The following is a 23,082-nucleotide window of genomic DNA, read 5'->3' on the forward strand; positions in this document are numbered from 1 at the left end:
ATAAACATTTGCATTCACTCTGCCATGTAGCTGTGTGAGGCCCAACTCCTGCTGCAGAAAACATGCCCCAAACCATGACACTTCCTCTTCCACTTTTCACTGACTTCTTTACACACTTTACACGTCGAGACACTGTATGATGAGACAGATCCTTACCCTGTTCAGCGCTGAATTGGTGAGCAATTCCAGCTGCAGTGTGGAAACGATTGCCCATTAAGATCCTCAGCAGTATCCTGTCCTCTCTTGTATTTGTCTTCCGTGGACGACCAGCCTTCTTGGCAGACTTGAATTAGTTTGTGATGTTGTAAAGATTCAATATTCTTGTCTTGCTATGGCTGATAGGGTCATCCCTTTGGCCTTCATCTGGACAACCTGCTGCCGGAGTTTTTCAGTCACTTTAGAACGGCCCACCATCTTGCAGAATCAGTGAAACTGGAAGTTAGGCTGCCAGTTAAAGTGTTCTCTAATTTTGATCAGTGTGTTTTCTGCAAAATAATGTTTTTTTTTTAAATGCCTTAGTTAATTTGTGGAAAAGGTGTTCTGGTAGCATGGTATAGACAGGACAAAAACTCCTTCAACTGTTGAGCAGTGAAGATGACATTATTTCAGAATTGTTCAATTGTTTATAAATTGTTCTCTAATTTTGATCTCCAGTGTGTGTGTGTATATATATATATAAAGAATTGGGATTCCTTTTTTGGAAAAAGCTTTGGATGCTGTGTAAAATGTAATAAAAAACAGAATGCAATGATTTGCAAATCCCCCATCCATTGTTCATATTTACACTATAGAAATCAAAGAGAATCAAATATTTAAACTGAGAAAATTTACCTTTTTAATCAAAATTTAAGATTTGAATGTGATGGCTGCAACACGTATAAAAAAAAAGTTGGGACGGGTCCATGTTTACCACATTGTAGCATTATTTTAACAACAGTCTGTGTACATCTGGAACTGAAAAGACCAGTTGTGGGAGTTTAGGCATCTTTATATACAAATTGTGTCCCATTTGTTTCTGTTGCAGGATTCTAGCTGCTCATCAGTCCTGGATCTTCTTTGTCATATTTTCTGTTTACTGTTGGGGCAAATGTGTTCTACTCTACTATTTTTGCCATATGTATTTCATTTTACATTTGTTTATTTAATGTATGTAGGTATCAGTGCTCAGCTGACATTCACCACAAAAATATAATGTTCAGACATTTCTGAATTACAGCATGAGCACTCAAGGTGAGTGTGAGTATTTGCAGAGATAAATCAAATGTTTTATTATTATTATTGTTATTATTATTATCATTAATATCATTACAATCAGAGCTGCTACTCGTTCCTGTTAAAGAGAAAAAAGAGGATTGAGTCTTGCTGGTGTGTGCAGTATAAAGCTCCTAGCTCTGGTTAGATCAAACCTGTAGATCTCCAAATAAAAGCACACAGGAAATACCAGAGCAGCGTACATTTCGAGCCCTATGAGTGACCAGTGGTTATAAAAATATCAGCTTTCAACAAAGAATCAAGATATGGTATGACGCATACACATTCACCTGTCGACAAACAGGATGAATAGTTTCCATCAGCACCTTTGCGCTCTCTCACCTTCTTCCTCTGCCTTATATTTCTGAATGGTGTCACAACACAATGTCTGAATAACATTGGGTAATGTGTGTGATTAGGATTTTTTCTTATCGGTTCCGAAAGAAGTTTTGGTATGGGGAGATGCTGATGTACAGCTCGTCCCCCGATAGCACTGAGAGTTCTGTTGTATTTGCATTTCCAGGAGTTAATATCTTTTACTTATTTGAAAGAGTCTCCCATTTTTCACATATCAGCAGACCAGGGTTATGTCTTAGAGTTCTATGTACAAAAACATTATCAACTCTACCATTAAAACTATTATTATTATAAATATCGCTACGGACAACTCTCTGATCTCACCTTTAGTCTATTGTTAACTTGTGAACACTATCATTAACTGTCCTTTGTTCTCCCATTACTAATCTCACTATGACATCTATTCACACAGGTCACTTGTTCAATCACTTGTCTTCTTAAAACTAGACTACTGCATCATACTCCTCGCAGCTCTGCTTTTGAAAAACATTTGATCTCCACATTTGATCCAGCCACACAAATAGTTTTCAACACCCAGGTTCTCCCACACGACCTCACTGCTATGCTCCCTCCACTGGCTTCCTGTAGCTGATTTAAAGCACTGATGCTTATCTACAAAGCCAAAAGCACCTCTACCTGCCCTCTCTAGGCAGCCCTCTACCTCACAGCACTTATCCCAGTCTGCACTCTGATTCTCACCCACTGCCCAACTGGTCCCATCATCTCTCAAAGTACAAGATAGACATAAACAAGACTCTTTTCTGTTCTGGCACCTGGATGTTGGACCAAATTTCCACATGATATCTGTACAGCTGAGTCACTAGCTGTCTTCAAATAATGTCTAAAGACCTAATTTTAGACTGATGGTAATCTGTATCCTAATGAACCAGTATTACAATAGATTTATTGACAGTCATCACATTTTACTATGTCGCTCTGGATAAGGACTTCTGCCAAATGCCATACATATACGTAATAATAAAGGTAAAGATTGCACGTAATTTTATAAATGCCTCGTTAGGATTCAGCATTATTTATTATGAGCGGAATGAAACACATAAAGACATAAGAAAATAAACTACAATGAGTGGTATTGTGAAAAACCTTTGGGATGAATGTGAAATGCTGACAGCACCCAGGCCTCCTGACCGTGCCCTACATCACTACCTGACTTTACTATCACGATTGTGTCTGAATGAGTCTTCACGCTCTCCAGTGTTCTGTATTGTTTAAAGATTTATAATCACACTCTTGATGTCACCCAAATGAGGATGGGTTCCCCTTTTGAGTCTGGTTTCTCTCAAGGTTTCTTCCTCATAACATCTAAGGGAGTTTTTACTTGCCACAGTCACCATGGCTGCTCATCAGGGAAAATGCACACCATTCACCTTAACTCTTACAATTATGTAAAGCTGTTTTGAAACAATGTCTGTTGTGAAAAGCACTATAGAAATAAATTTGAATTGACAAATCTCCATAAGCACAGCCACAATCTAGTGGGAAACTTCAGAGAAAAGAAAAGTGGAGGTTATGAGAACAGCAAATGGGGATTAAATGTGGAATGGGATGTCCAAAAGCAAATACAAATCACATGTTCCTGTGTCCAAAAGTTTGTCTTTATTGTTTATTGTTGTATATTCATAGTTTTGGAACAGACTAAAAACAAGCTAGTTTCTGTTATCACTAACATTGAAGCAGCTCAAGGACCTCAAGGAACCAAGAGTGGCAGATTGGCGATTGCAGGGCTTGAAACCTCGATCTTCATGAGCCTTAACCACTGAGCTAACTCTTACCTTTATATAATTGCAATTTTGTTAGTAAAATAAAACCTGAATGAAAACATTTATGAAAATTCCTTTCACACTATCCTTAAACAGTATAGTATAACCTTTATTCAATATCTCATGGCATCATTATTAAAAGCATTATTTTGTAATAATGTGAGAGGCGTCCATTGTTTTGTTCTTTTATTGTTTTTTTGTCTCCGTTTGTATCTATATTTTTGTTTTAATGTATTTTTTAATGAACATATTTATTCTTTAAAAAAAAAAATTCCTTTACTGAGCTCTAAATCCTGCTCTGTACACTGTGTTGATTCTAACCATATGCTATGTCAATGGTGTGTCAACATTGTGCAGTATTGTCTTAATATTGTGTCAATGTTAGGTCAATATCATGTAAAGTTGCATAAATGATGTGTAAATGTTGTACCAATGTTGTGTGAATGTTTGACCAATGTTGGGTGAATGTTGTACCAATGTTGGGTGAATGTTGTGTCAACACTGTAACATCCCAATTCGAGTCCCAGCCATGACACCACATTTTCCTTCCTCCTTTAACATGCACCATAATTACCCTGCCAAGCAATCCAAAACAGCTTTAGAGTTTGCCAGTTACTCCTCTTTTTTTCTCTCTCCTCTGACACACTCATTAGCAGTGTAAGGTGTTTTACAACACAGCTTAGTGTGCAGAATGTTGAAGTCAGAGGACTTTAGAGAAGGTCTGCTCTCACACATCATACAAATAATGAATTCCCTCTGGTTCACAGATTTTCCTTTAAAATAATTCACTATTTTAAAAAAACAAAGACAGCATTCCCGCTCCGTCCCCTTGGCTCTAAATTAACATCCATTTCACATCTGGTAGAGCCTAAGGTGATAGAATAAACACGGTCTTTAATAAATGTACAATTTTTGTTATTTTAATGAGAACTTGTCCAAGAATCAGGTTATGTATGTGGTGAAGAGCAGTAGAGAAATCCGGCCCCACAAAAAATACTGTAGCAAATTTGTTCAGACATGATACAGCACCCCTGGAGCACAGAGGGTTAAGGGCCTTGCTCAAGGGCCCAAGAGTGGCAGCTTGGCAACTGTACTTGAACCCCAAAACCTTCCCATTACTAACTCAGAGCTGTAACCAGTGAGCTACCACATTATTTTCTGAGTGAAATTAAACCTGAATAAAATTTCAATTGTAATAAAATTAATTATATAATTTTATTTTCCTTTTTCATACTGTACAGTACAACCTCTATTCAATACCTCATGGTGTCATTAAGATAACACACAAATACATAAAGCAAATATTTGACATACGTTGTATTTTGTAATTAGTTTATAGAATGATGGTCTTTATAGAGATTTGAATGTAATACTGTATGTGTGACTGTAATACTGTGTTTTCCCAAAAATAAGATAAACATTATTAAGATATATATTTTTGCTCCAAAAGATGCGTAGGGTTTATTTTGGGGATGTCATATTTTCATGTACAACAATCTACCAGTACATTTATTTATGTATGGATAAAAAATCTATCCATCATCCACTTCATATTGCTCTCATTATCTTCGGGATATGTCTTATTTCTTTAGGGAAATATAAGTGCAATATAATTTTTTTGTATTTCTGAGGACTTTTAAAAATTAAAGCTCCAGTAATGTTGTTTAATATGTTGGCGTTACTTCCTATGATTACAGTGAACGTTTCTGAGATGTACAAGTTAATTTTGTTGATCCAGGGTGTTACTGAAATACTGGATGTTATCCGAGTCCAACTCACACACAGAAATGATGAATATATAATAGATTTACTATATATATCATATTTATATATTAAACTCGCTACAGAACTCTGTTTACCAAAACTGCCAGACCCAGGAACAGTTTCTTTCCTCAGGCAATCACCCTCATTAACAACTTACTATAATTATATTCCCTGCTTCATATCATACCGACTCATACCGAGTCAAGCATTTAAACGAATAAAGAATATAATTGATAAATAAATGAATGAAATGTTTAATATATTATAAGAAAATAAATATAAATGCTTATATATAAGATGTTGGAGTTCTGATTAAAAGACTGTAAGTTCACATCCCAGCAGTACCAAGCTGCCCCTGCTGGGCCCTTGAGCAAGGCTCTCAACCCCCAACTGCAATTGTATAAATTAGATAATTGTACATTACTCTGGAAAAAAATGCATGCCAAATGCTGGAAATGTTTATGTAAATTTTATAAGTTGGGTTTTTGTAAAGTATTTTGTAAAGTTGGTTTAAAGAGCGGTGATCTAAAATATGGATCTGGAAAAATCTGGCAACCTCTGAGATACAAGCATGCAGGTAATTCACATAAACTGGAAGCTTAGAAAATCCACTCAATAATTATTTCATCTCCAACTAAAAATAACTTTTGATGTCTTTTTTGATGTCTTTTTATATTATATGCCCAGACTTTGCTGTGTCTCAGAATTTACAGAGTGTAATAAAATATGACAATAACCCAGTGCCTGCTGATCACTATCATCAAATCAGCAACGTCATGCACCGTTTGATATTACACACAGGTCTGATATTAAAATGCAGCCTTGAGTGAATTCAAAGTATCCTCTCCTTCTTCTCTGCCTCTGCATCCGCCTCCTCCTCCTCCTCTTCCTCCTCTGTGCTATGAGACTAGAGGTCCCTGATGACGCCAACACAAATCCGAAAAACCACTTGTATGTCATTGTTCTGCACCTTCTGTTCATAAAGAGGACATATGCACAGGCATACAGCCTCGCACATCCGGACGAAACTCATTCATTAGTGGAGATGTTATGAAAGACGCTCAACAATGTAATAAATCCTTATTGATTCAGACCTCAATTGTTTCAAAACAAAACAAGATGAATTTGGGAAGCACAGTGACTTAGATGTTGGATTTCTGATTGAAAGTCTTTGAGTCCAAAACTCAGTATAACCAAGGTGCCATTGGTGGGCCCTTGAGCTAGGCCCTCAACCCTCACACTCTCAGCTGTATTACTGAAATAATTGTACACTTGTAAAATGTCAATTCCGAAAACCTATATTTTAGAACAATAAAACATAGAAAACATATCAAATGTTAAAACCTAGAAAATTTATCATTTTAAAAAAGAAAATAAGATTGTTTTAAATTTTATGGCTGCAACACATCTCAAAAAGGTTGGGACAGGGCAACGAAAGTGGAAATAGTAACTGCTAATAAAATGAAACAGTTGGAGAAACATTCGCAGCTAATTATGTTAATTGAACAGGTCAATAAGATAACTGGGTATAATATATATATATATATATATATATATATATATATATATATATATATATATATATATATATATATATATATATAGGGGTTCCTTGATGGTCCTTTAAATGGATTTTCCATTTCAACCTTCTTGTCTCTTACCCTAGTGTTTATTTTCTAAATCCTCTTAAGATCTTCCCTGGTTTGTACATTTGGTGTACCACTAAATATAGAAAACTGTTATGGTTATGTTCCAGGTTACGACCATAGATCTTCCGGACTACCTACTGCTATTGTCCCTTGAGTTTCCATGCTCCTGGCTACGCTTCAGGTCATTACATTCAATTACTTTCCACCACTTACATGCCAGAACAAAGGAGAGTCTTGAACGCATTCTTCTTCTTTTTCTTCTTTTTCTTTTGGCTTCTCCCATTAAGCAGAAAGACTTGAAACGAGTAGAAAGAGAACAGGAAACATTAACTATATAAGGAAAAGTAATTAAAAATGACAAAAAAAGATTGACCCAACTGGTGCGGCTCACTGAACTTTTGTATAGGAATGTACTTACAACTACAAATATGCAGCAGAAATGCGGTCCATAACCCTTTAGCTGACATCCTTCTAGTTGCCCATAGCAACCGATTTAGACTTTGGCCAAAGATGCTATCTGTGGTTTCTCACTCTGCCCAAATCTGCTCTAGTTTTACACGTGTACAGTTTTTTCTTCAGAGTTTCCGTTTGTTGGGTACAAACTTAACCATACACACAACCTGAACTTAACTGATCCCACAGATTTTGATGAATTGATAATAAACCATGGCTGTGCTAATTACTGGGTAATGAATGGTGATGACGCTCTGACGTATAGCAGTATTAGGAAAAACCCACGTCGCTACGTACCAACAGCCGCTGCGAGAGCAAAACACAGCATGTGGGTCTGCTAAGGGCACTTGAATTATGTTAACTTATGCACTTATGCTAATCTTAATGCTAATCCGTGGAGATCGGCGTAACATTAACGTTCTTTCTTCTGCATTTTTACTGAGAGCTTAAACGTGGCCTACTTCACATTCAGCCTACACTATGATAGAGATATTTTAGATACTTATAATGCTACTTTATTCATTGTATCTATGAAAAATATCGTAACACATTGTGTTATTTTGTTATTATACTTCCCTGCTGTTTGACTGTGGGGGTGAGGCAATCCGCTAACATTTTCTCTCCTGTTTTACGCTTTACAGCCAAAAATTAAAAAATTGGACTCATCTGTCCACAGAACCTTCTTCCTCACAATCACTGTCCAATTATTTCCAATTTCTTTCCGAGTTTGTCACATATTAAAAAGGTGAAGCGTATCACATCGCATCGGGAGTTGATTTACTTTGCCTTTTTAATGTATCATATTGTTGGTTATGTATCAAGATGTGAATCGCATTAGCCTCAGTTATGGAGATGCACATTCCTACTCCACACTTCTTGTCCTGTCCTGTGCCTCCTAATTCTAGTCTACTTTGCTTACATCCTTCTTCTGACTGCACAATACTGTCTATACCCAGAGCTATACTGTAGGAAAAAATAACACACTGCATGGCGCACTACAGAAAATGTTTTTGGACTAAAGCGTTGTACAAAAAAAAAAAAAAAAAGCAAAGGACAATCCCCATTCAAGAAAACAACTCGGTCTCCCACATGGCTTGTGACGTTTTCGTAGTCTGTGTATTGCAACACTTGGCACTCACAGGAAGCTGATTGAAAGTAAACAGTTTGACAAGTGAATCTGATTGCTTCCAAAAGCTGGAGGTGAAATTAGTATTGAGAACATGCAAGTTTAAGATCATATATGTGTAAGGAAGGGGGGTGTATTTTGCACTGTAAAGTTAATTCAGGTCTCAGGGTGTTAGTTAACCCTGATAAATGATGAATTCTGTAATTATTCAAATTAATAAGGCTGTAAAATGGCTTCTTATCTGTAATTTAATTCTGTGCATTGACGTAATTCAGTGAACCCGAGAGCTGGAGTGACAGAGGCTTCCAGATTGACTTATACAACAACCAATATGTCAGGGCTGTGGAGAACTCTGACTTCCAACAACCCACACAGCTTGCAGATATGGCTGTGATTGACTACAACTCTAAACACACACACACACACACACGGCAACCTTTTACAGTATTTTACGATTGCTTACAGTTAGTAAAAACCTTACCCTCTAGGATCAAAACCTTAGCCCAGATATGCACAACAATAAGCACATTCTCAACCTCACACTTGTTGCAAAACATTGCACACTATTTTGCAAAAAATGGTAAACACACTTCCCTAAATTAAACACAGAAATCTAACATAATGTCACTTCTTTGACATTTCAAGGCACTGCTTTCTAAAATACCACCCTATAAACCGATTGATCAATCACAGCTTTCAGATGTGCAGACACTTAGGTGCTTAAACGTAAATTTAACGATCAGGTGTAAGCACTATAAAAAGGCAACACGTGAACATGTCTTCAACAAAAATGGAAGGCACCATTGCAGTAAGAGGAAGAGGAATATTGAGGATAAGAAGGGGAGCTCATTGAGAAAGAGGGGTAGAGAAAGAGGAAGGGGTAGGAAAAGGTAGACCTGGAGGAGAACATAGATAAAGAAAACAGGGATCAAATTTATCAGATGCATAATTGCCCACATCATCAGAAACATCCCTGGCCAAAAAGCTATAATGGATGTCCCAGGCCAACGTGGAGGCAACACCACATTGTGTGCTGCAATCCTGCAGAATGGGGTCCCTTACAGCCATGCCAAGTTAGGTCCTTACAACACGGCTCACCTTCTCACATTTTTAGACAGAATACACAACATAGTCACTGTAGAAAAACAAATGGATGCAGAGCAGATGATTTACATTGTCATCTGGGACAGTGTATCTTTCAACCAATTTGTTCTGGTCCAAAACTGTTTTCATGATTATCCACAAGTTTCATTGCAATATCTCCCACCATACTCTCCCTTCCTTAACCCCATTAAAGAGGGGTATTTTTTCGGCATAGCGATAGAATGTTTATGATCTCCAGCCTTATGTCAGGATACTCCTAATTCGAGCCATGAGGGAGGCCTGTAACCTAATTGATGCATGGTCTGGATTCGGCATGCAAAAAGATTCTTTCCTCGCTGTTTTGTGAGAGAGGACATTGCCTGTGATGTGGATGAAGTGACTATATCATTAGAAAATGTTACATTTTACAAGTGTTTAAGGTTGAGAACAGCATTGTGTATATAAATCAAACATAATCCTATTGTATGAAACTTGTTCCATATGGTGTAAAAATTGTTGTGCTGTACGAAGGCAATTTAGCCTATTTAATTTGATTTGCCGACATGTAAAAATGTAAATCCTGTCTGCAGTGAAGCCTTTCTGCAGTTATTTCTTATTTTTTAGGTTTATTGAACCCTGGTTAAAACCAGGGTTCTCTGGTGGTCTAGTGGTTAGTTTATGACTATCTTGTGACTCGTTGTCCAACCCAGCCATTATGGATGCACAAGCTAGTGCACTCTTAGTGCTGGTCCCAAGCCCGGGTAAATGGGGAGGGTTGCGTTAGGAAGGGCATCCAGCGTAAAACGTGCCAAATCAAATATGCGGATCACAAATGAGAATTTCATACCGGATCGGTCGAGGCCCGGGTTAACAACGACCGCCACAGGTATCGTTAGCCGACAGGGTACCGGTGGAAATTGGGCTACTGTTGGCCGTAGGAGGAGAAGGAGAGGAGGAAGACGTCTACAGAGACGGCAGGGAAAGGAGCAGTGCAGGAGAGTGGAGGTTCAGGTTGGTACTTTAAATGTTGGTACTATGACGGGTAAAGGGAGAGAGGTAGCTGATATGATGGAGAGGAGAAAGATAGATATGCTGTGTGTTCAGGAGACCAAGTGGAAAGGGAGTAAGGCCAGGAGCATTGGAGGAGGGTTTAAACTGTTTTATCATGGTGTGGATGGAAAGAGAAATGGTGTATGGGTGATTCTGAAGGAAGAGTACAGTAAGAGTGTAGTGGAGGTGGAGAGAGTTTCTGATAGGGTGATGATCGTGAAGGTGGAAGTTTAAGGGATGATGATAAATGTCATCAATGCCTATGCTCCACAAGTTGGCTGTGAGATGGAGGAGAAGGAAAGATTCTGGAGTGAATTAAATGAAGTGGTAGATGGTGTACCTAGGAAAGAACGATTGGTGATTGGGGCGGACTTTAATGGGCATGTAGGTGAAGGGAACAGAGGTGATGAGGAGGTGATGGGTAGGTATGGTTTTAAGGAGAGGAATGTGGAAGGGCAGATGGTGGTAGATTTTGCTAAAAGGAGGGAAATGGCAGTGGTGAACACTTATTTTAAGAAGGAGGATCATAGGGTGACGTATAAGAGTGGAGGAAGGTTCACACAGGTGGACTATGTGCTATGCAAGAGATGCAACCTGAAGGAGATTGGAGACTGTAAGGTGTTGGCAGGGGACAGTGTAGCTAGACAGCATCGGATGGTGGTCTGTAGGATGGTTTTGGAGGAGAAGAAGAAGAGGAGGAGAGTAAGGACTGAAAGAAGAATAAGATGGTGGAAACTGAAGGAGGAAGAGTGTAGTGTGAGGTTCAGGGAAGAGGTCAGACAGAGGCTCAGTGGTGTTAAGGAGGTGTTGGATGATTGGGAAACTACTGCAGGAGTGTTGAGGGAGGCAGCTAGAAAAGTACTTGGTGTGACATCTGGAAATAGAAAGCAAGACAAGGAGACGTGGTGGTGGAATGAGGAAGTGCAGGAGAGCATAAGGAGAAAGAGGTTGGCAAAACAGAAGTGGGATAGACAGAGTGATGAGAAAAGTAGGCAGGAGTACAAGGAGATGCGGCAGCAGGTTAAGAGGGATGTGGTGAAAGCCAAGGAAAAGGCATATGAGGAGCTGTATGAGAGGTTGGACACCAAGGAAGGAGAAAAGGATTTGTTTGGCTAGGCAGAGAGACCGAGCTGGGAAGGATGTACTGCAAATTAGAGCAGTAAAGGATGGGGAGGGAAATGTGTTGACTAGTGAGGAGAGTGTGTTGAGAAGGTGGAGGGAGTATTTTGAGCAGCTGATGAATGAGGAAAATCAGAGAGAGAGAAGGTTGGATGATGTGGAGTTGGTGAAGCAGGATGTAGATAGGATTAGTAAGGAGGAAGTGAGAGCAACGATTAAGAGGATGAAGAGTGGAATGTCGGTTGGACCAGATGACATACCGGTAGAAGCATGGAGATGTTTAGGAGAGATGGCAGTGGAGTTTTTGACCAGATTGTTTAACAGGATTTTGGAAGGTGAGAAGATGCCTGAGGAATGGAGAAGAAGTGTGCTGGTACCGATCTTTAAGCATAAGGGAGATGTGCAGACCTGCAGTAACTACAGGGGAATTAAGTTGATCAGTTACACCATGAAGTTATGGGAAAGAGTAGTGGAAGCCAGGCTGAGAGAAGGGGTGACCATCTGTGAGCAACAGTATGGTTTCATGCCGAGGAAGAGCACCACAGATGCCTTATTTGCTTTGAGAATGTTGATGGAGAAGTATAGAGAAGGACAGAAGGAATTGCATTGTGTATTTGTGGATTCAGAGAAGGCATACGACAGGGTGCCAAGAGAGGAGTTGTGGTATTGTCTGAGGAAGTCAGGTGTGTCAGAGAAGTATGTGAGGGTGGTGCAGGACATGTATGAGGACAGTGTGACGGCAGTGAAGTGTGCAGTAGGTACGACAGACTGGTTCAGGGTGAAGGTTGGACTGCATCAAGGATCGGCCCTGAGCCTTTTCCTGTTTGCAGTGGTGATGGACAGGTTGAAGGACGAGGTCAGACAGGAGTCTCCCTGGACTATGATGTTTGCGGATGATATTGTGATTTGTTGTGAGAGTAGGGAGCAGGTTGAAAAGAGCCTGGAGAGGTGGAGATATGCGCTGGAGAGAAGGGGAATGAAACTCAGTAAGAGTAAGACAGAGTACATGTGTGTGAATGAGAGGGAGGGCAGTGAAGTGGTGCGGTTGCAGGGAGAAGAGCTGGAGAAGGTGGAGGAATTCAGGTACCTAGGGTCAACAGTGCAAAGTAATGGAGAGTGTGTTAGAGAAGTGAAGAAAAGAGTGCAGGCAGGGTGGAGTGGGTGGAGAAGAGTGACATGGAGTGATATGTGATAGTAGGGTATCTGCAAAAGTGAAAGGGAAAGTTTATAGGACTGTGGTGAGACCTGCGATGTTGTATGGATTAGAGACAGTGGCATTGAGTAAAAGACAGGAGGTGGAGCTGGAGGTAGCAGAGCTGAAGATGTTGAGGTTTTCGTTGGGAGTGACGAGGATGGACAAGATTAGAAATGAGTTTATTAGAGGGACAGCGCATGTAGGATGTTTTGGTGACAAGGTGAGGGAGGCGAGATTGAGATGGTTTGGAAATGTGCAGAGGAGGGACATGAATTATATTGGTAGGAGAATGCTGAGGATGGAGCCACCAGGTAGGAGGAAAAGAGGAAGGCCAAGGAGGAGGTTCATGGATGTGGTGAGGGAAGACATGCAGGTAGTTGGTGTAAAAGAGGCAGATGTAGAGGACAGGGTGGTTTGGAGACGGATGATCCGCTGTGGCGACCCCTAATGGGAGCAGCCAAAAGAAGAAGAAGAAGAAGAAGTGTCTCGTTGTCCAATACAGAAAGGATTTAACTATCAGTTAACCAATAGCAAGACTTGATTCTGATGTAAATCCTTAATCCAGGACACTTCTAGTAGCTCCTCTAAGTACCTCAGCCATGAGAACTGATTTTGGTTTCAGCTACGGCTAACTAAGTACTGAGAGTCTGTTACCTTCTAGTCCTCGCTGTCGTTCACTCTTGTTCTGCTGCTTATGTGATTCTGGTGTAAAGATTGGCAGCTCTAGCATTAAACTTTCTGAGTAGTGTGTTCCCTATGAGTCAGAACTTAAATGGATGGCCTTGGGTGCCACATACACTCTCACACACACTCACACACACACACACAACTTCCGGTAGTTTCCTTTCAAAAGAGACGATCAAGGTTATTTCCTACAGGGTTTCTCCACTTTCAGTCTCTCAGTGCAAGGACCTTTTTTGTCAAGAGAACACTGACATCAAAAATGGTGAGTGTCTGGCAGAGAGAGAGAGATGGAGAGTTCTCCTTCAGCAAAAGTGGGACAAGCCATGGATTAAAGACACACACACTCACGCACACACACACAGAGTCAGACCTGACATGAATGGCGGTACAGAATGGAGTAAGGACACTAAAGGAAAATGAATTGTATTCAGGTTCATTATATTTAATAGTGGCTCAAGTTTTTTTTTTTTCTTTTACTTTAGTCCTATATGCTGGGTTTCCAATCAACAAGTCCCAAATGTTAATTCAATAGAAATAGAATAATAATAAGAATAAAAACTCTACTGGTGCTGAATTAAAATTAAGTAAGACCATAGCCCACATCTCAAGTAATTCAGAAAGAGAAACATACCCCAATTCTACTCCTGGAAACACCTGTATACACATCCAATTATTCAATCATCTGGCAGCAAGACATACATATATGCCTTAAAGAGATTTTTCAAAGTGTATATCACACATTAGAATGGGTATAAAATATGATCTCAGGGATGTAACATTGGATTTTGGTTCGAAATTTAAACAGAGAAAAAGAATCCGATATTTTACTCAAATGAGCATTCTTTACAACCGTGTTGAGCAGAAAAGCATGTCAGTCTTAAAGCAGATGGGTACAACAGGGGAAAACCGAATTACAGGTTCTTCTCCTGTCAGCCAAGAACTAAAATCTAAAGATGGCTTCACAATAATGAAGCAGATGTACAACTCAGGAACCATAAAGATGGATTTGGATAGTAAGTTATATAGTTACAGTTTGCTACAATGGCTTAGGTGCTACAAACAGATTTTGCATTTAAATGTGTCGATCAGTGAACAGGTGATAATACCAGTAAAGGAACTATAATGAATAGACATTCGGTGCCACCCAGATGAGGGTTGGTTCCCTTTTTGAGTCTAATTATTTCCAAGGTTTCTTCATTATACCATCTCAGGGATTTTATCTTACCATTGCACCACTGGCTCGCTCATTAGGAATAAAAACTTTAGGGATTTTTTGATGACTTTAAAATTAATATTGGTGATCTGTTTATTTCTTCAAAGCAACTTCAGGACATTGTGCATTGTTAAAATAAACATTGTTGTGAAATTCTGTTTTTAAGCACCTTTTTCTATATTTACACAACACTTTGGACACATGTTTGCACAAATGTAACACAATGTTACTTTCCACCCATATGGAACTCTGATATATAGCGATATATAAACAAACAGTATATACAAAATTATTCTCTTCTGTTCTCTTTTGATGACAAAAATCTTAAACGCTTGAGACATACATAATAAATTATTTGTACAAATGTGGAAACCCTTTTCCTTTTTTTTTTGTACTTACTATCTAATGTTTCTATTAGTTATATTCTATATTTACATTCGTTACTATGTTTAAATGTATTTCGTGTTCTAGGCACGTCAAGCAGTACATTATTAGACGACCTGAGAGTTTGGCCATGGGTGCGCAGATGGATAAATTCATTTAAATAGGTTGGGGCCGTACCAGGCAGAGATTTAACCTGTTAAAAGCTATGCTGCAGTGTTCTGAACCAGCTGATGGTGATGGAGAGAGGACTGAGTGATGCCTAAATAAAGAGTGTTGCAGTAATTCATTGAGAACTAATAAAAGCATTAATGGCTTTTTTTCATGTCTTTAATCGAAACAAAAAAAAAAAAAAATGGCCATCAAATACACCTAAGACTCCTAGGTTTCCAACTTATTTTTTAAATTCTGGTGCAAGTACCCTAGATTAAAATTAGGCTGCTCCAATGTACTAAATAATATACATTTACACTTATTCTCATTAAGCCAGCCAATGTTTAATGTAGGTTGAACAGCCGGATAAGGACTGGAGTGCACTGTGAATCTGGTTGTAAAGGAGCATGTAATTGGATGTCATCAGCATAGAAGTGAAACGAGATATTGAAATGATCAGATATTGATCAATGATATTACCCAGAGGTAGCATATATAGGGAGAACAACACCGGGCCAAGTATTAATCCCTGTGGTACACCATAGTGTTTAGGGACTATCAAAGATCAGATGTCATCCCGTCTCACAGAAAAACTTATTTTACATGTAAGACATGAACCAATCAAGCACTCTACACCGAATTTCAGCCAGGATTTTTATCCAAGAGATGAGAATCTTATGATTTATGGTGTCTAGGGCTGCTGTGAGGTCTAAAAGGATCAACACAACTGGGCAGCTAGCATTAGAAAAGAGGATGGACTTTGACTGTTTCATTATGGACATTCTGAGACAGATCAGTATGGTGCCTCTGATTTGCAGGGTTGTTTCCATTTTGTTAGTAATTATATTTCAGTAGGTTGAACTTTTCAACTTTTAATGCTGTCATGTACCGTAACACTGAAGTACCATGAGAAAGGCTGGTTGTGATTAGCTTACTGAGTAGGGTGTAGGACAAGATGTGTGTGACAAACACTTCAGTGTAACAAAAACAACTGCTTTGCAAAAGCCTGGAGTGTGAAAGAAGTTAACTGATTTTGTCCGGCTTGACTTATAAACACACTTCCGGAACGATTTCACTTCTAGACAGTCACATCAAGTTCACATGCTGTCTGCTGTACTGGAGTCAGACTAAACTCAAGCCTGTTGAGTGTGTAGTCCAGATAGGAGTCATAGCGCCCTCTAGAGATGAATTTTATATGTGCAGTCTGCTGGACACATACATCATTACATTTTAATTCTGGCTTTGGCTCTTCTACTGTCTGAAAAAGCTGCTAACTATTTATTTAATAATGTTTTAATTTTTTTTTTAATGATATAAGTATATACAACAGCTATTTGCAAACATCTGTTCCACTGAGCTCTGCACATGCAAATAAAAAAAAAAAGAAAAACAAGGTTACCTGTTATTTTTTTTCTATGCATTTCATCGATTTCTTTAAAGTCTGCATGTAAACAGGAAGTGCTTGAGACACCGTGAAGCTTCTTTGCAGCCCTGAACAATTACACAAAACTAGTTGCATAAATTGTCCTCAATGACACCCTTTTGGAATGAGGAAGGTCACTGTGAAGGATTTTGATGTGAAGACATGGAGAAAGGGAAGGGGAGGGAAGACTGAAAGGAAATGGAAGGAATGCATATAAAATGATTTACAGGAATGCAAGAATGTGCAGGAACACAAAGAGAAAAAAAGGGAGAATTTGACAAAAGGTTGGAGGGAGGAGAGGGAGAAAGTGATGGAGAGAGAAACAGAAAGACAGGGAGGGGGCCTTAATGGAGAGAATGATGAAAGGAAGTTATGGATAGAGAAAGAGAGAGAGAGAGAGAGAGAGAGAGAGAGAGAGAGAGCATGATAGTATTTAACAGGAACTCCATATTTGGGCATTGAGCTTCCGGATAGATTGAGTGACCCGTGTTTGCAAAAGGAGGGGTGAATAAGAAAAGAAAAGATGAATGAAAGTGGTGTGTGTGTGTGTGTGTGTGTGTGTGTGTGTGTGTGTGTGTGTGTGTGTGTGTGTGTGTGTGTGTGTGTGAAAGAAAGAAAGGAAGAAAGAGTGAGGGAGAGAGCGAGAGAGAGAGAGAGCGAGAGAGAGAGAGAGAGAGAGAGAGAGAGAGAGAGAGAGAGAGAGAGAGAGAGAGAGAGAGAAGAGAAAGGAGGGGCGTGGATGGGAAGAATGGGGAGGGGGTATTTGTCGAAGGGTCTAGGTACTTGGATGTAATTGCAATAGTGGGGCTGTTCATTTTGCCTTCAATGTCCGCACTGCGCACCCCACTGACGTCAGTGCACATGCACACGCACACACACACACACACACACACACACACACACACAGACACACACACACAGCAGAAAATAATGAACATAGAGACACATACCTGCACAAACACACAGGGCTTTACAGAAAGTATGAATGCAAAAGCACGCAAACACTCACACGCTTACTCACAGACACACACACACACACACACACACACACAAGGCTGATTACATTTATCAAGGGCATTTGTGTGAATGACAGAACGTTAAAACAGACAGAAAAGCATGCGTCAGCAAACGAAAAAGACAAGAGTGATGGTAGGATGGAGAAACAGAAAAATAGTGAAAAGTAATAAGAAGGAGAGTGTAAAGGGAAATGAGATTAAGAAAGGGGGTGGAAGAGAGAACAGTAAACAACAAGAGATAAGTGAAAAGTGAAGCAGAAAGGTGAAAAAAGGAGGGGGCAGATAGAGAAGTGAGGGATGTGCTGAATGGGACACTGCAGTGAGCATCACAATGCTCTAGCACACTAAAACTGTCAGACTGTGAGGTGTGTGTGTCATTAAAGTCTGGGCAGTATTTGACGTCAGTACCTGTACACACACACTCACACTCTCTCTCTCTCTCTCTCTCTCTCTCTCTCTCTCTCTCTCTCTCTCTCTCTCTCTCTCTCTTTCACACACACACACACACACACACACACACACACACACACACACACACACACACACACACACACACACACACACACTTGTTTAGACATTCCACATTGCATATTGCCATTGGGGGGATTGTTAGTACTGCCTAATTAGTCTGAACAGAAATACAGTCAGAGTTAGAGAGAGAGAGAGAGAGAGAGAGAGAGAGAGAGAGAGAGAGAGAGAGAGAGAGAGAGAATTGAACTACCCTACTACCTACAGTGTGGTGTTAATTAAACACCACTTGCATTAATCAATACTGGAATAATAAAATTAAATTTTTTCACTAGCCCAACACCGTACATGGATAATTAAACACCATTAACACTAGCCCAACACTTTATATTGTCAGGATCTCCCGGGCACACTGCGCGCCCTTCCGGTTTCGAGGCATGCACTTCCGGTTGTGTGGCGCGCACTTCCGGTTCCGCGATAAGCAACTTCCGGGTCGGCGGCCATCTTGCCGTTTTTTCCTGCGCCTCCCGGTGTGTATATAAGGACAATCAAGACTTTTGTTCCGGGTCAGATTATCTTACCAGTTTCCTAGCCCCTGAGCTTCTTCTTGCCACCCTGCCTGTTCCTGTTCCTGTTCCTGTTCCTGGTCCTGGTCCTGTTCCTGGTCCTGGTCCTGGTCCTGGTCCTGATCCTGATCTCTGTACCCTGTTCTGCACTGCCTCTGCCTTGGTTTGAATTCTGGACTGTTATTGGTTTGTGATTTCTGCTCTGCCCTTCTTTGTTCTGTTTGCCAGTTTATGGATTTTTTTGGACTTTTTTTGGATTTGTTTTTGTCTTTCCTGCATCGCCCTGTTTGCCTGTGTTTTTGACCCTGGACTGTTTTTGGACTTTTATTTTTGCCTTTGCCCTCTGCTACACTTTATATATTAAATTTAGTTTTTCCAGAACCTTGTGTGCATCCTGCATTTGGGTCCTCTCATCCACTCACCTAGCCCCGCACCCGAGTCTCTGACATATATGGATAATTAAACACCCTTAACACTAGCTCAACATTGTACATGGATAATTAAACACCATTAGCACTAGCCCAACACTGTACATAGACAATTAAACGCCTTTAACACTAGCCCAACACTGTACATGGATAATTAAACACCATTAACACTAGCTCAACACTGTACATCGATAAATAAACACCATTAACACTAGCTCAACACTGTACATGGATAAATAAACATCAATATCGTCCAAATCTAATGCTGTACATGTATAATTAAACCCAACACTAGCCCAACACTGGGGGATTATTTAAACACTACAGTGGAACCTCGGAGCTCGCGAGGGTTAGGGACCAAGACCGGTCGCGAGTTCCGAATTTTTTGCGACCTTTTGAGACGCCCCTTCCAACCCAGTAAAAACCTAAAGAACACTATACGAAATCGATTTAAATGAGTAAATAACACTATTTCACTACATAACACTTAATTATTAGACTATTTTAACAATACTTTATGTAAATTAACAGCAATTACAATGCTTAATTAAAAAAAATAAAGTACAGGTACAGTAAAGTATGCAGTAGAGAAGTACAGTATAATAATACATAATAAAAATAGTTTTAAAGCATTTTTTAGACAATTTTAATGAGATAAACCTTGAATAGAAATGTTAAACTAGCGTTTTGAGCAGCTCGCGGTTGCTCACGAGCCGATCTGAATGAGAGTCGCCGGTCGGAATGAAAGTCGCGAGCATGCGAGGTCGCGAGCGCTAAGGCCGCGAGCTCCGAGGTTCCACTGTACTATATTCAGTTCTACACTGTGCACTGTGGGATAATGAAACATTATTACCATGAGTTCATTGCTGTGTTGGATAATAAAACACCAAAATCTCTAGTTGATCACTGTGCAAAATAAATAAACACCACTATCACTAGTTCGCAATGCTATATCCAGTCTCTAAAGGGGAAGTGAACTCTGTTTTTATTATTTTAACATTGTGAGGGTGTAATTAACTGTTATCATTTGTCAAACAAGGTATGGGGTAATTGTGTGGAATTAATTAAACCTCATGATCGCTAGTTCATAAATGTCTGCATTAACTAAACACTTAGCTTCATTAGTTCAACACTGTTCAGGTAAATCAAACACTATTATCACTAGTTTTACATAATGTAGCTTAATGAAACACCACTTTTACTAGTTTAACACTGTGTGGAATAAAATTCCACACAGTGTGGAATAAAATTCATAAACACTATAAGGGGGTAATTTAACACTGCTTTAATTATTTAAACAAGACACAGGGTATTTAATGGACAGTGCTATTAGTTCAACACTTTGTCATATAGTTAAACCCAGTGATCGCTAGTTTATTAGTTCATCGTATCATTATATTAAAAAACTAATTTTAAATGTACCTAATAAATGTATCCAGGCTGAACAACCACCATTTAACACAAGCAGAGAAAAGCTGATGATCAGGTGATCAGGAATGTCTCTGTTCTCGGTCATGTTTACATCACTGACTCCCTCTCTCTCATCCACGTTAACCCCAGACTTCTTATTGCCTCCTGCCATGCTTGTTGTTATCTTTGTTAACTCGCTTACATCTGTGGTGTGTAAGAGCCAGGAAATGATACACCAGTGGTCGGTGGAAAATGGTGCGCAATGAGAAGAAAAAAGTAGTTTTCTTCACCAAATAGATTAAAACTAAAATCTGTTTTGAAGTAGAAAAGTAGAAAGTACAGATATTTCTGTAAATATAAAATGAGTGAAGTAAAATACTGATACAAGAAAAATCTACTTAAGTACAGTAACAAAGTATTTCTATATCATTACATCCCACCTCTGAATACCATTCTCACTATTTTAACACTATGTGGAATAAAAAATTCAACACTGAAGGAGTCACTGAGCACTCTTATAATTAGTCAAACCAGGTTATATTATTTTATGTGGCGTAAATAAACCCCATGATCTCTAGTTTGTCAATGTGTACATTAACTAAACATTTAGATTAATTAGTTCAACACTGTGCAGATTAATGAAACACTATTATCAACAGCTTTTCACTGTGTAGATTAATTAACAAACAGTAAGTATCACTAGTTCAACATTGTTTAGATAAATTAAACACAAGTATCACTAGCCCAAACCTAGGCATAATTAAAACACCATTATCACTAGATCAACACTGTGCAGGTTTTAATTTAAAACCATCACCGTGCAGGTTAATTAAACACAAGTATCAATAGACTGATCCTGGGGGTAATTAAACACCATTATCACTAGTTTTACACTGTGTAGGTTAATTACACACCATTATCACATTCGTCCAAATCTGGGGATATTTAACACCATTCTCTCTTAACCTACATTGTACAAATTAATTAAACACTATAATTACCAGTTCAGTGTTGTATGCTACGTTTATGTCATGTTCAGTTCTTTAGATTAGATAAACACTGCCCTGATTCACTGTAAACTGTTATCTTTGGTTCAACACTGTGTGGATTTAGTAAACACTAGTGCTAATTAAATACTTTCAACATTTTATATGTTATCTATATTCTATTGTAGATAAAATACAATAGAATATACAATACAATACAATACGTCTTTTGCACCTCTTGACTGCTGCTGTTTTTTGCACCACATTGTTCTGTTTATATTCACTCCCGGGTATAGTTTTTACAGTTCTCCTCACACAGTACTGTATAATCAAAGTATACAGTAGGTTTACTGGTCGGTTGGGTTTTTTGTCTTGTCTTGTGTTGTGTTGTCATGTGTTGTCTGTCTGCACTGTCTGTCTGTACTGTTTCACTAGGTTGCACTTGATGCACTTTATGTAGCTTGTTATTGTGTTGTAGCTCTATGTTGTTGTTTAGTGTAGCACCAGGGTTCCGGAGGAACGTTGTCTCGTTTTTACTGTGTACTGTGTACCACTGTGTATAGTAAAAATGCCAAAAAAAAAACTCTTGACTTGACTTGAAAATACAAGGTTATGAGATTTGTAAATTATTGCATTCCTTTTTTTTCACAATTTGTACAGTGTCCCAACTTTTTTGGAATCGTGTTTGTAGGTATAAATCTGTAACAGTCATAGATTCTCTAGTAATATCTAAGCAGTGTAAGAGTTGCAGTCGAGTTCGTTCAGCATATTTTTGCTGCATGGGTTTAGTTAGCTGCAGTGTGTGTGCACAAACTGAAAAATCAGTCGATGATCAAACAATTAAGCAAAGCAGCAACATGAAATAGAAAGTGGAAGAGAGGGGGATTTCGTGTTTATCTCTCCACAAGGAATGCTGAGTTTCAGGGTTTTGTGAGGTTTTTTTGGTGCTGTTTGTTCATTTCATCAATTTGTGCTCGCTGTTCAATAAACAATTTTAGCTGGAACAGGTTTCACAAAATTGCTTGTCATTGTACTTAAAAACATCAGTGCATGTATGCTTATTGAACACTTTATTATAGACACCATTCTCTGGATTCCTCAAGATATTGGAAAATTTTCACTTTCCAAGTCTTGTTCCAGACAAGCCCCTGAAGAACATTGAAGTCATTGTAATGTTCAGAGAACCAGTTTAAGCATGTGATTATCATAAGTCCCTTTCGGGAACTCGAGCTGCGTCGAAACGCTTTGAGACGTTTCTTTAGGGAACTAGGGTTGCATATAGAGATGTTATTATTAACGTTTTATAACATAATGAGTTTGCTAAAAGAAAGGCGCATTTAACGTCAAGCAGAACCACTGAAAAGAATAAATAGTGACTTTCATGCTTATTAAGCACCTTGACAATGAAAAATAATAAATAATAAATATAAATAAAGAGCATTCAACATGTATTTTGAGTGCTTGATAAAATATAACTACAAAAGGAAAGGGTTTCGCAAATTGTTTTTTTTTTTTTTTTTTTTTTT

At 38.9% G+C, this 23,082-nt stretch overlaps 1 protein-coding gene across 1 annotated transcript in view; it reads left to right on the forward strand.

Annotated features, from left to right (window-relative positions):
• Positions 1-10,744: 10,744 nt before the first annotated feature.
• LOC310729111 (uncharacterized protein) overlaps positions 10,745-23,082 on the forward strand; it is a 239,346-nt gene continuing 227,008 nt past the window's right edge. Inside the window, exon 1 of the mRNA XM_083547147.1 lies at positions 10,745-11,534. Within this exon, the coding sequence (XP_083403273.1) occupies positions 10,752-11,534 (783 nt within the window). The 5' untranslated portion in view covers positions 10,745-10,751. The remainder of the gene's footprint in view (positions 11,535-23,082) is intronic.

This window comes from Silurus aristotelis (assembly GCF_946808225.1).
Source record: "Silurus aristotelis genome assembly, chromosome: 7".
Taxonomy (NCBI): domain Eukaryota; kingdom Metazoa; phylum Chordata; class Actinopteri; order Siluriformes; family Siluridae; genus Silurus; species Silurus aristotelis.